General features: G+C 55.7%; 1 protein-coding gene across 1 annotated transcript; it reads left to right on the forward strand.

The window, feature by feature from the left end:
- On the forward strand, nucleotides 1-11,964 carry CUNH15orf39 (chromosome unknown C15orf39 homolog). Its single transcript, XM_023729834.1, has 3 exons — nucleotides 1-113; nucleotides 3,396-6,289; nucleotides 11,594-11,964. The coding sequence occupies exons 2-3, from the start codon at nucleotides 3,445-3,447 to the stop codon at nucleotides 11,962-11,964; spliced, it is 3,216 nt and encodes a 1,071-aa protein (XP_023585602.1). The 5' UTR covers nucleotides 1-113; nucleotides 3,396-3,444.
- Nucleotides 11,965-12,235: the final 271 nt, after the last annotated feature.

The raw sequence follows: 12,235 nt of genomic DNA on the forward strand, positions 1-12,235 counted from the left end.
ACCCGCGACTTCCCGCGCAGGGCCCGGCCCGACAATGACTAGCTGCCTCGGCGGCGTTGGAGGATGCGGCCGCGGCCCCGGATAGCAGCAGTGGAAAGCCGGGCGTGTTGCAGGTAGGAGCTCGCCCGCTTGGCGGGCGCGGAAACTTGGGCCGAGTTTGCGAGCTGCTCGTGGGGAAGGGGCGGGTGGTGCTGCCCCAGGGCGCCCCTACTGGCCGGCCCGGGGATGGAGCGCGCCGGGCCTGGGCCGAGGTGGTGCGGCTTCTAGCTGCCCGGGCCCCCCGGCGGGCGGGTTACCGCGCAGGGATCGCGGCGCTGCACCGACCTACCTCGGACTTCGAGGCTCTCGGGGCCTGACAGAATTCGGGATTCCGGCGGGGCCCGGGCGCCTGATGCGGCAGCAGCGCGGACCTGGCGAGAAGCAGCTCGGGCCGAGCCCCCAGGCCTCCCGCGGGGCGCGGCTCACGTGGACAGCCAGGGCGGGGATGGGGGGCGGCTGGGGGCTGAGCCTGGAAACAGTGGGCGCTGAGGCGCCGCGGGGCCCTGGACGCGCCCTGCTGGGGACGGGACGGCCCTGCGGTTTCCTCGCCACCGCTTGACTCACCCTCTGGCCGCAGCCCAGGCTGGCGGGATCGCCCCGAGGCGGTGGCTGCCCGAACTCTGCTGCCGAGCCGCCCCCTGCTCCGGGACCTACCGCTGGCCTGAGGGCGTCGGTTCGCGGGGCTCGGTGCGCGGGCCTGCCCACGTGCACACGTGTGCCCGGGGCCCGCGCGAGGGAAGAGCGCAGTTCTGGGGGGGAGTGTGCAGATGTGGGCCATGCACGTACGCGCAGGCACGAGTTTGCATGCGTGGCGGCGGCCTGTGTGTCAGCCTGCCGGGGTGCACGTGCGCCCCTGCGCCGCCGGGCGGGGCGTGGGGGCACCCGGAAGCCCGCTGCGTCGAATACGGCTGCGGCCCCAAAGTGAGGTCGGCTGTGGGACCCAAAGACCGGAGTTGCCGGGCCATGATGGGGGAGGGGAAGGCCGATTCCCCGATTCTTCCCCCTCTGCAGACTTAGCTGCCCCAGGTTTAGCTGTAGCTTCGGGAGGGGAGAGCACACTGGGGGAGGGGGCTTGCAGCCCTCCGAGAAAGGCTAGACGTTGCTGGCCACAGCTGGGGAGCTTTCTGCTCTTTTTCCTCGTCTATCTAGAGGCTTTTAGGAGGTGGAAGCGGTAATTGGGCCACAGAGCTGTTGGCTTCCCTGGCTAGGTAGGGTACGTATGGCACAGGGGTGGTGGGCTGTTTTCTTGGGTCCTGTCTGGAGTTGGAACTGGGCCAGGAGGACCGACAGAGCTGCTTTCCCTCTCAAAGGGTGATGTGACCCTGTTGCCTGGGGTCTGGCTGCAAGCTCTCGATGGCCTTCTTTATGTGTATGTGCCAGAGAAGGAGATACCTACGTTTTGGCTACTGTCTTGAATGGCGAGGGGCCTCGCTTGGAGGATTGTATCCTGGGCTCTACTGGCAGGAGATAAGGTCACACCCATGCCCCTCATGGTCTTCTGCTGTTCCCTTGGAGCCTCCATCCCTCCCAGAAAGACTCCTGAAAATCCCAGGTGACCTCACCTCTATTGACTGGGTCCCTGGTGAAGTCTCCAGGGCAAAGGGCATGAGAGGAGCAGAGCCCAGGAGGGAAGGACTCCTGGGGCTGGGGGTGGGTATGGAGCAGGCCCCAGGGAGCTTGTGGGGGGAGGTGAGACTAGAGTCAGCACTTAATTAATCCAGCGCTCCTCAAGGGCAGCAGGGGGGCTCAACACCCCAAAAGCCATACAACCCCTTCTTGCAAATCTGCTGTGGAGCTGGTTGCCCCCCCCCCCGCCAGGTGCAGGTCCCCGTCACAGCGCACTGCTAATGGTACTCTTGCCTGTGCCTTACTGCCTTCCTTGGAGCATCTCCCACTCTAGGCTGGCCTGAGGTGGCAGATTCTGGCCAGGAGATGAGCTAACTTTCTTAAGAGTCCTGCCTTGGTGCATTCAGGCTGAGGAGGGGGTGGGCATCGCCCCCCCATACTACTTTAGGCTTACCCCATCCCCAGAATGTGCTGGTCTGACTCTTAGCCTGTGGCTGTCATTGGCCACGAGCCAAAAGGGACGAGAGGGCTGGGAGAAGGGGCTGGTCCTTGCTTGTTGGTGAAGAAAACCTGTGATACCTGGCCCATGGCCTAATCACAGCAAGATTGAGATGATTCATCCTTCCTGAGCCACCTTGGGTTTCAGGAACCGGGTGCTAGAAGAGGCCAGTGTGGGCCCAGGGGATGGGCTTCAGCTGGAGCCCATGATGGATCACTGATACCTGCTGCATCGAGGATACCCACACTTGACCTTTCTGGGCCTGGGTCTCAGTCCTTGCTTGACCTTGCTTCAGGGTCTTAGTCTTTCTCTGGCACTCAGCTGTTCCATCAGTGCGATGGAAATAGTTACTGACTAGCACTTTGTGGCCCCTGGGGCCCCCCTCCCTGGATTTTCACATCTCCATCCACCTCTTCCCCATGTCCCTGGTGCTGTGCTGCCCCCATGTGCCATGGAATGGCCACCTGCAGCTTGAAGGTTGGAGATGGCCAGGGCTTTCCTAGCTTCTAGGACCTTCTTGCTGGTGTCACAGCACCATCTGCTGGACAGCCTTGACCCTCCTGCTTGGAGGCCGAGCTGGGGTAGAAGGTGGCGTGGCTTGTACAGATACCTCCCTCCTGGGGACGGCCCTCCAGAGCCAAGCCCAATAGCTCAGCATTAGCTCTGGGCATAGGCTCTGGGTTCGAGGCCTGGCAGTACCATTTTTTATTAGACTGGCAGATCAGAGTGTCACGGGAAATCTGTGAATTTGTAGGCAGTGCCTGGATTCTGTGTTGTGGCTGCAGTGGGCGCCTTGAGATCAGTGGTGTCTTAAAATAGGAGCCTGCAATGGGAGGCAGGAGGCCTGCTTCTCATCCTGTCTTTCCTCAGTGACTTTGAGACCTCCAGTGAGTCTCCTCATCTGGAAGGCAGGGGGTGGTAGCCAGGCTAAGTGATCTTCAGACTGCGCCCTGCAAAGTCTGAAACCCTGAGGAAAGGGTCTCGGGTCATGTGGAGGAACGCTGAACACAAGGGGCTTCTGAAGTGAGGGTGGGGGTTATGTGTAGGGCTGCTGCACAAGAAGTCATTAAACAGAGGGTTCTGCAGCGTAACAAAGAAAGTCGTTGGGAACCTCCATATTATATGATTCAGGCAGGCAGGCATGTTTTCGTTCATTTGTACATTCTTAATGGAGCATCTCCTAAGTGTCAGGTTCTCGGGTGTGGCAGGGAGCCAGCAAGAGCAGCAGCCCTCTCTTGCTCACCCATGGTGTTTTTCTGACAGCATCTGCCTCTCTCCCTCTCTCTCCCAGGTCAGCAGTGCAATAGCAGGGGCCAGGAGGCCCAGAAGCCTTCACAGTGATGGCAGAGAAGCGGCCACTGGGGACCCTGGGCCCTGTGATGTATGGCAAACTGCCCCGCCTAGAGGATGACCCGGGGCCTGGGCACAGCCTGCCCCCCTCTGCTGGCAGCCAGGACCCTTGCAGCTACAAGGGTGCCTATTTTTCTTGTCCCATGGGGGGTGCTCCTAAGGCCGGGTCTGACCGACTGGCATCCTGGACCCCTTACCCACCCATGTACCCCACCAGCATGGCAGGACCCCCACTTCGGGCAGACGGTCTGTTGTCCAACTGCCTGCTCTACCGCCCACTGGCAGACGGCTCTGAGAAGGGGCAGGACTCCAGCCCTGTTGGGCTCCTGCCATACAGTCCCCGGGCTCACTCCTACCCAGGCCCACCACTGGCAGCGCCAAAACCTGTCTACCGCAACCCTCTGTGTTATGGGCTCTCGACTTACCTGGGAGAAGGGGCAGCCAAGAGGCCGCTGGATGTTGACTGGACATTGGTAACTGGGTCCCTGCTCCCCCCTGCTGACCCACCCTGTTCTCTGGCCCCAGCTCCTGGCAAAGGCCAGCCTCTGGATGCTACCTTCTTGCACGGGGTACCAACTGGGGGATCTGGCAAAGACTCCTCCATGAGCTTCTCTCCATGCCAGGCATACCTGGACAAGTATCGGACCATCCACAGTACAGGCTTCCAGGCCTCTAAATATGCAGGTCCGTACTCTGGGGACCCCAAGCAGGCAGTGCCTGAGGGCCCCCCTAGTCCTTGGACCCAGCTGGCCCAACCTCTGGGACCAGCCTGCCAGGATGCAGTGCCCACCCAGTACCCCCTGCCTCATGCTGCACAGGCCCTGCCTTGCCCACCAGCCTGCCGCCACCCAGAGAAGCAGGGCAGCTATAGCTCAGTGCTCCCGCTGCAGCCTCTGGGAGCCCACAAGGGGGCTGGGTACCCACCTGGTGGCCTGGGCAGCCCTTACCTGAGGCAGCAGGCAGCCCAGACACCCTATGTGCCCCCAGTGGGGCTGGACACTTACTCCTACCCCTCTGCCCCCCTCCCGGCACCCTCACCAGGCTTCAAGCTGGAGCCACCTCTTGCTCCACGGTGCCCACTGGACTTTCCCCCCCAGACGCTGGGCTTTCCTCATGCCCGAGATGACCTCTCTCTCTATGGGGCGTCCCCAGGACTCGGAGGGACACCACCTTCCCAGGACAGTGTGCGGGCTGTGCCTCAACCCAGTGCCTTCCAGCGGGCATGCCAGCCTTTCCCTGCCAGCCAGCCACGCTTAGAGCCCATGGGGCTCACAGGGAAACCAGTGCAGGCAGCTGAGGAGAGGACATGGCTCCCTAGCTGCAGGAAAGAGCAGCTCCAGCCCCGGCTCGACGAGCACCCCAGGGCACCTATTGTCATCCGAGACAGTCCAGTTCCCTGCACGCCACCAGTGCTGCCCCCCTGTGCCCAGGAGCATCAGTCCCTCCCGCACAATGAGGGCTCGAGTCCACCCAGCTCTCCACCCATGCCCATTATTGACAATGTCTTCAGCCTGGCCCCCTACCGTGACTACCTGGATGTACAGGCACCTGAGGCCACATCTGAGCCTGATCAAGTCCCAGCCACCAACGAGAGCCATGATGAAGACTGTAAAGGGACCCTGCCTGCCCAGCAGGCTCCCCTGGGGACACACTGCTCACTCAAGGAGGAAGTGGCACTGGACCTGAGTGTGAAGAAGCCTGTGACAGAGACGTCCCTTGTCAAGGTCCCTAGTCCTGTGGTGCATGCCAAGCCGACAGATTTGCTGGATATTGGGAACACAGTCACAGGCATGCCAGGTGTGGGTAACACAGCATTGGATCTGCCTGGTGCAAAGAGCACAGTCTCAGACGTGCTGGGCGGGAGGAACACAGTCTCGGATCCACCAGGTCTGAAAAATCTAGTCACAGAGGCACCCGGGCTGCCTGGGGCACCAGTGACCGCGGAGGCCACACCAAGGACCAACTTCCAAAGCTCCGTGGCCTTCATGTTCCGAAAATTCAAGATCCTCCGGCCAGCACCCTTGCCTGCAGCTGTGGTCCCATCTGTGCCCACCTCAGCCCCTGCCCCAGCGCCACCAGTACTCACCCCGACATCTGTGCCCGTTGGATTGCAGATTCTCACCCAGCCCTTACCTGTGGCCTGCTTCAACCTGGCACTGCCCAGCCCTCCAGCCTTAGCCGTGGCCTCCCCTGCTCCTTCACCTGCTCCGGCTCCAGCTCCGGCTCCTGCTCCAGCTCCTGGTCCTGCTCCAGCTCCAGCTCCATCACCTGTTCCCGCCTCAGCTTTGACTCCTGCTCCAGGCCCTGCTCCCGGTTCTACTCTAGCCCCAGCCCCACTGGACTCCGCAGAGCAACGCTTTGCAGGGCTGCACGCATCCCTGTGTGACGCCATCTCGGGCTCAGTGGCCCACTCCCCACCCGAAAAGCTGCGTGAGTGGCTTGAGATGGATGGGCCTTGGGGCCGGGCAGCATGGCAGGACTGCCAGGGTGTGCAGGGGCTGCTACGCAAGCTGCTGTCACAGCTGCAGAACTTCGTATGCACGCATCAATGCCCCTTCCCCCATGTGGTGAGAGCCGGCGCCATCTTCGTGCCCATCCACCTGGTGAAGGAGCGGCTCTTCCCGCGGCTGCCCCCTGCTTCTGTGGACCACGTGCTGCAGGAGCACCGTGTGGAGCTGCGGCCTACCACGCTGTCAGAGGAGCGGGCTCTGCGGGACCGAGCCCTGCACGGCTGCACCTTGCGCATGCTGAAGCTGCTGGCCCTGCGCCAGCTGCCTGACATCTACCCTGACCTGCTGGACCTGCAGTGGCGTGACTGCGTACGCCGGCAGCTGGGTGAGCATGGGGCAACCCCAGTAGCCACCAGAGCTGTGTGAGCTAGTGACAGGTGTGTGAGCTGCGTGAATGGGTCACAGCTGGGATCCTGGGCTGCCGGGAAGAGCGGGATGCTCAAGAACTCATGCTAGGGTGGAGGGCTGGTTTCTAGGGTATAGACTTCCTTCATAGGCCTCTGAACACGCTTGACTGCTCGGTCCCTCTGAAAACTTTCCTGACCTTCATTGGATTCCCTTCTCCTCTGCTTATGCCTTCTCCACCTTTGGTATGATCTTTTCCTTTGGTCTTGCTGTGGCTTTGGCCAGTCCCAGGTTTCTGTCTGTATCCAGCCCAGCCTCCCCTCTTTTGAGCTAATCCCAAAAACTAACTACCTGCTGGACTTTTGCATCTCGGGGCCTTTCAGACTTCCCAAACCACACTCCAGAGTTTTCTGTAAGCCCACTTCCCACCCCAATCTTTGCCATCCCAGTGATGGCACCACTGTTCACCCAGCTGCTCATGCCTGAAATCTGCTGGGGTCCCACCTTCCCATCCCAAACGGTCTTTTCTCTGTGTGTGTATTTTTTCAGCCTTCCTAGACATTTATACCATTAAAAAGACAGGAAAGAAAGAAAAGACCAAAATGGATGTCAGAAGAGACTCTGAAACTTGCCCTTGAATGTCGAGTAGCTAAAGCAAACGAAAGAAGTGATGAAGTAAACGAGCTGAACAGAAGCTTGCAAAGGGCGACCTGAGAAGACAAAATAAAGTATTACAATGACATGTGCAAAGACCTGGTGTTAGAAAACCAAAAGGGAAAAATATGATTGGCATTTCTTAAGCTGAAAGAACCGAAGAAAAAATTCAAGCCTCGAGTGGCAATGTTGAAAGATTCTATGGGCAAAATACTGAACGACACAGGAAGCATCAAAAGAAGGTGGAAGGAATACACGAAGTCACTGTACCAAAAAGAGTTGGTTGACGTTCAGTCATTTCAGGAGGTAGCGTATGATCAGGAACCGATGGTAATGAAGGAAGAAGTCTAAGCTGCGCTGAAGACGATGGCTAAAAACAAGGCTCCCAGCATGGATGGAATACCAGTTGAGATGTTTCAACAAACGGATGCAGCACTGGAAGTGCTCACTCATCTGTGCTAAGAAATTTGGAGGACAGCTACCTGGCCAACCAGCTGGAAGAGATCTATATTTCTGCCTATTCCAAAGAAAGGTGATCCAACCGAATGTGGAAATTATAGAACAATATCATTAATATAACATGGAAGTAAAATTTTGCGTAAGACTCCAGTAAATACATGAGACTAAATGGGCAGCTCCTGTCCAGAGGCGAGATGAGAAGGCAGAGGGTCAGGAGCTGGTTGGATGGACATGGGAAATCTGGGGTGGAAAGGAGTGTGCTGTCACAGTATAGGGAGAGCAACTGGGGTTACATAACTGTGTAAATTTTTGTATGACACACTAACTTGGATTGTAAACTTTCATTTAAAGCACAATAAAAAAATAAAGTAAAATTTTGCTTAAGATCATTCAAAAGCGGTTGCAGCTGTACATCAACAGGGAACTGCCAGAAATTCAAGGCAGACTCAGAAGAGGACAAGGAACCAGGGATATCATTGCTAATGTCAGATGGCTCCTGGCTGAAAGCAGAGACTACCAGAAAGGTGTTTACCTGTGTTTTATTGACTCTGCAGCGGCATTTACGTGTGTGGATCTTAACAAATTATGGATAACATTTCGAAGAATGGGAATTCCCGAATACTTAATCATGCTCATGAGGAGCCTGTATGTAGGTCAAGAGACAGTTGTTTGACTAGAACAAGGGGGTACTGTGTGGTTTAAAGTCAGGAAAGGTGTGCGTCAGGGTTGTATCGTTTCACCATACTTGAATCTATATACTGATCAAATAATTCAAGAGGCTGGACTATATGAAGAAGAACAGGGCATCAGGATTGGAGGAAGACTCATTAATAGCCTGCATTACACAGATGTCACAGCTTCCTTGCTGGAAGTGAAGAGGACTTGAAGTACTTAAGATCAAAGACTACAGCCTTCAGTATGGATTACACCTCAATATAAAGAAAAGAGAAATCCTCACAACTAGACCAATAAGCAACATCATGATAAACAGTGAAAAGATTGAAGTTGTCAAGGATTTCATTCTACTTGGATCCCCATGGAAACCCATTGAAGTAGGAGTCAAGAAATCAAATGACGCGCTGCATTGGGTAAATCTGCTGCAAAAGACCTCTTTAAAGTGTTAAAAAGCAAAGATGTCACTTTTAGGACTAAGGTGCGCCTGACCCAAGCCCTAGTGTTTTCAGTCACCTCATATGCATGCGAAAGCTGGGCACTGATAAGGAACATCAAAGAATTGACACCTTTGAGTTACGGTGTTGGCAAAGAACGAACGTTGAACATTCCACGGACTGCCAAAAGAACAAATCTTTGTCTTGGAAGAAGTACAGCCAGAATGTTCCTTAGAAACGAGAATGGCGAGACTTCCTCTCACATACTTTGGACATATTATCAGGAGGGACCAGTCCCTGGAGAAGGACATCACGCTTGGTAAAGTAGGGGATCAGCAAAAAAGAGGAAGAACTTCAGTGAGATGGATTGACACAGTAGCTGCAACAGTGGGCTCAAGCATAACAACAATCATGAGGATGGCACACGACTGGGCAGTGTTTCGTTCTGTTGTACATGGGGTCACTATGAGTCGGAACTGACTCAATGGCACCTAACAACAACAGATATTTACATACACAGAAGGTGTCTTAGTTTGTTAGCGCTGCTGAAAGAAATACAAGTATCTGCTGCTTTTCAGAAGTGTGCTCTATGCCACTTTGCTTTTACGAAAAACCCACTATTAGTACCTGTTTTCACTAACAGAAGGAAATCTGAAGCTTTTATTTAAAAAGGCGAAAAGCAGGAATAGCGTTCAGCATTTGTTTTGCAGCAAGCCATTAAAAATGATAACCTATGTCTAGTTGTACAGTAAACGTAATACTCTTACAAGCTTCCGAGCAGTGACAGTGGTGTCACCTAGCTCCTTCCCCAGACACTGCACTCAGCATCCCAGCATCAGGCCGCCATAGCTTTGAACTGTGTCTGTGAGCATCTGTGCTTTATCTCGAGTTTTTTATGCGTCCTTTGGCAAGAGGTGTCCTAAGGTATCAGAAAAGCCTAAGAGAGCTCATTGTTACACTTAGCGTAAAAGTGGACGTAGATTATTTTTTGGGTCTGCGAACACTCAAAAATTTTACCCACATAAATTAATGGTAATTGCTTCTTTACTATACACTATCTCAGCTTACAAAAGGTTTCATAAGAATGCTCTACTTTCAGATAGCAGAGGACACCTGTCCACAAGTGGGCGGCTTTAAAGAAATTTATTTCTTACAGTTCAGTAGGCTAGAAGACCAGATTCGGGGCACCAGCTCTAGGGGAAGGCTCTCTATCTTTGTCGGCTCCGGGGGAAGATCCTTGTGCCTTTTAGTATCTGTAACCCCAGTGTTCCTGGATGCCTTGGCAACCCTCGCGTGGCATGTCTTGCACAGTGTGTGCTTGCTTGTTTCTGTGTCTGTGCTGCTCCTTATTACTCAGGAGTGATTGGACTGGAGACACGCTACACGGGTAATGGGCATAGGAACCTAACAAAGAAAACCTATTTCCAGACAGGATTGCATTCCGGGTAGAGGATTTAGGATTCCAACATAGTTTTCAGGGTTACACTTCAGTCCCTAACAGGAAGAGACCATAAATCAGAGTCTGTCTTTTCCTCTGCCCTGACGTCTTCTCCATATTGTTCTCCAATGTGGTGTTTGGTGTGTGTGTGTGTGTCCTGGAGAGTCATGGGCATCAGTTCAGATAGCTTGGCCTTGCTCTTAGGAACTGCCACATAGTGTTTTGTGGTGTGTATGAGCCGTACTTCCTTAGCCAGGACTTTGTGACAGGTGCCAGGTTGTTTTTCTCATTGCCTCTCCCATTTCAGTACTCCTGACACCGAGACCCTCAGGCCCCCCTGCAGTCTTTCTCTCCCTATCTCCCCCAACCACCCCGCCTTCCCACTGCCAAGGCTTTGTCCAGGTTGTTTCTCGGCAGGAAGTGTTCCTAGTTCCTTCTCCATCCTGGTGACCTTGCCCTGGGCTCCCACCTGCTCAAGGCTCCAGGTTGGGGCGAAGAAGGGGCCCAAGACAGTAGATGCAGGTGTGGAGCTTGGGCTCTGAATGACCAGCATGCCTGAACCCTGACCACCTAAGAAATCGGGGTGGATGTCTTTTTAGGGTACAAAGAGAATGCAAATGCTGCTGTCCTGTTCTTGAGTGAGAAACCGTACCGGGGGTGTGTCAGGAATCACTCAGAGGCCCCCAGCCCAGTCTTTTCCCTGCACAGATTGGCGGAGAAGCAGCCGTGGAGCTCGTGCCCTCCATAGGGCCCCCTCCTGCTCTAACTGGGACTGTAAGAGTCTGGGGCCTGGTAAGGAAGTGACTGGGGCCAGGCTGTCTGCCACTGGCTGGATTTGAGTGCCCCGTCCCCATTCCCTCCCTGAGCTGCGGGTGACCCCGTACAGTTATTCCCGCCTTTGTTTCTGACAGGTTCCTGTGCTCCCCCTGGCAGCCTCCCTTGCAAGTAGGTGTGCTCTTGCTCAGGGCCCCCTTCCCTCCCCTCAGCTGCTTCCTCTGTCCTCCCTCTGGGCATTGCTGGGCAGACCCTGCTTGGGCTCTAGCTTTTGATCCAGCTCTGAGGAAGGCTGCCTTGTGTGACGGGGCCCTCTAGCTCCATACCTCAGTTTCTCCCATCTGTACGGGACTTTGGACCAAGCCAGTGGTTCCTGGGAGTCTCTGGGTAGTGTAAGTGGTTAACACTTGGCTGCTAACTGAAAGGTTGGAGGTTTGAGTCCACCCTGAGACTCCTCAGAAAAAAGACGTGGCGATCTACTTCCTAAAAGTCACCCATTGAAAACCCTGTTGAGTATGATTCCACACACACCCAGGGTCACCATGAGTCAGATTTGACTCTGTGGCACTTGGTTTTAATGGTTCCTGGCCTGTTGGGCCCCTTTCCTCTCCAGAGAGTGATTCCTTCCCTACTTGTCCTCATCAGATAGAGTTCTGGTGTCAGCACATCCTTTTGGCTTGGACACTCTGGCCAGAGGGCACATGTGGGGAATGGTCATGGTGGCTGTGACCCTGCTGGCACTACCCTGGCCTGGGGCAGACAGAACCAGGAGTCTGGATGACTTTGAAGGCCGGAAGATAGAACTGAGGGTGTGTGGGGTCTGCAGCCTGACTTTGTGTTCATTTTCCAGGTGACTTTGACACTGAGGCTGGAGCTGTGCCCCCCTCAGAACCCACCATGGCAAGAGAGGAGCCAGAGAGCCTAGCCTTGGCTCAGAAGTCACCAGCCCCCAAGGCCAGGAAGCCAGGGAAGAAGCCGCCAACTCCTGGTGCAGAGAAGGCAGAGGCAGCCGCTGGGGGAGGGTCCTCTGGTGGTGCCTCACCTACACCAGCTGCCAGCGCCAGCCCACCCAGCCCCACGCTGAGGACCCGCTTCCGCAACCTGCTGGAGACCGCCTGGCTCAATGGCCTGGCACTGCCCACTTGGGGCCACAAGGCCTCAGGACAGGACCGGCCCTCGCCCCGCCCCCAGCTGTTGGGAGGCCAGAGCAACCCCCTGTAGCATCGGTTGCTGTCTGGGGGGTCACTGTCTGCACCCCTCTCCCTGCCTGCCCAGCCCTCCAGGGTCAGAGGTAGACATGCCCTTGGAGTTCTCCAACCACTTCCCTGCCCCCCGGCTGGGCTGAGAGCTACTTACTTTTAACTTAAGGCTCTTTATTAGAAAGGACTACTTCGTGTTTCTTCGTAAGAGAAAAAGTGTGGGCTTGGGAGCCCGACAGGCTTGGGCTTGAGTCCTGGCTCCTTTGCCCCTTGCTGTGACCTGGGTGAGTCAC

The sequence above is a fragment of the Trichechus manatus genome, unplaced genomic scaffold (genome assembly GCF_000243295.1).
Source record: "Trichechus manatus latirostris isolate Lorelei unplaced genomic scaffold, TriManLat1.0 scaffold00030, whole genome shotgun sequence".
In the NCBI taxonomy this organism is placed as follows: Eukaryota; Metazoa; Chordata; class Mammalia; order Sirenia; family Trichechidae; genus Trichechus; species Trichechus manatus.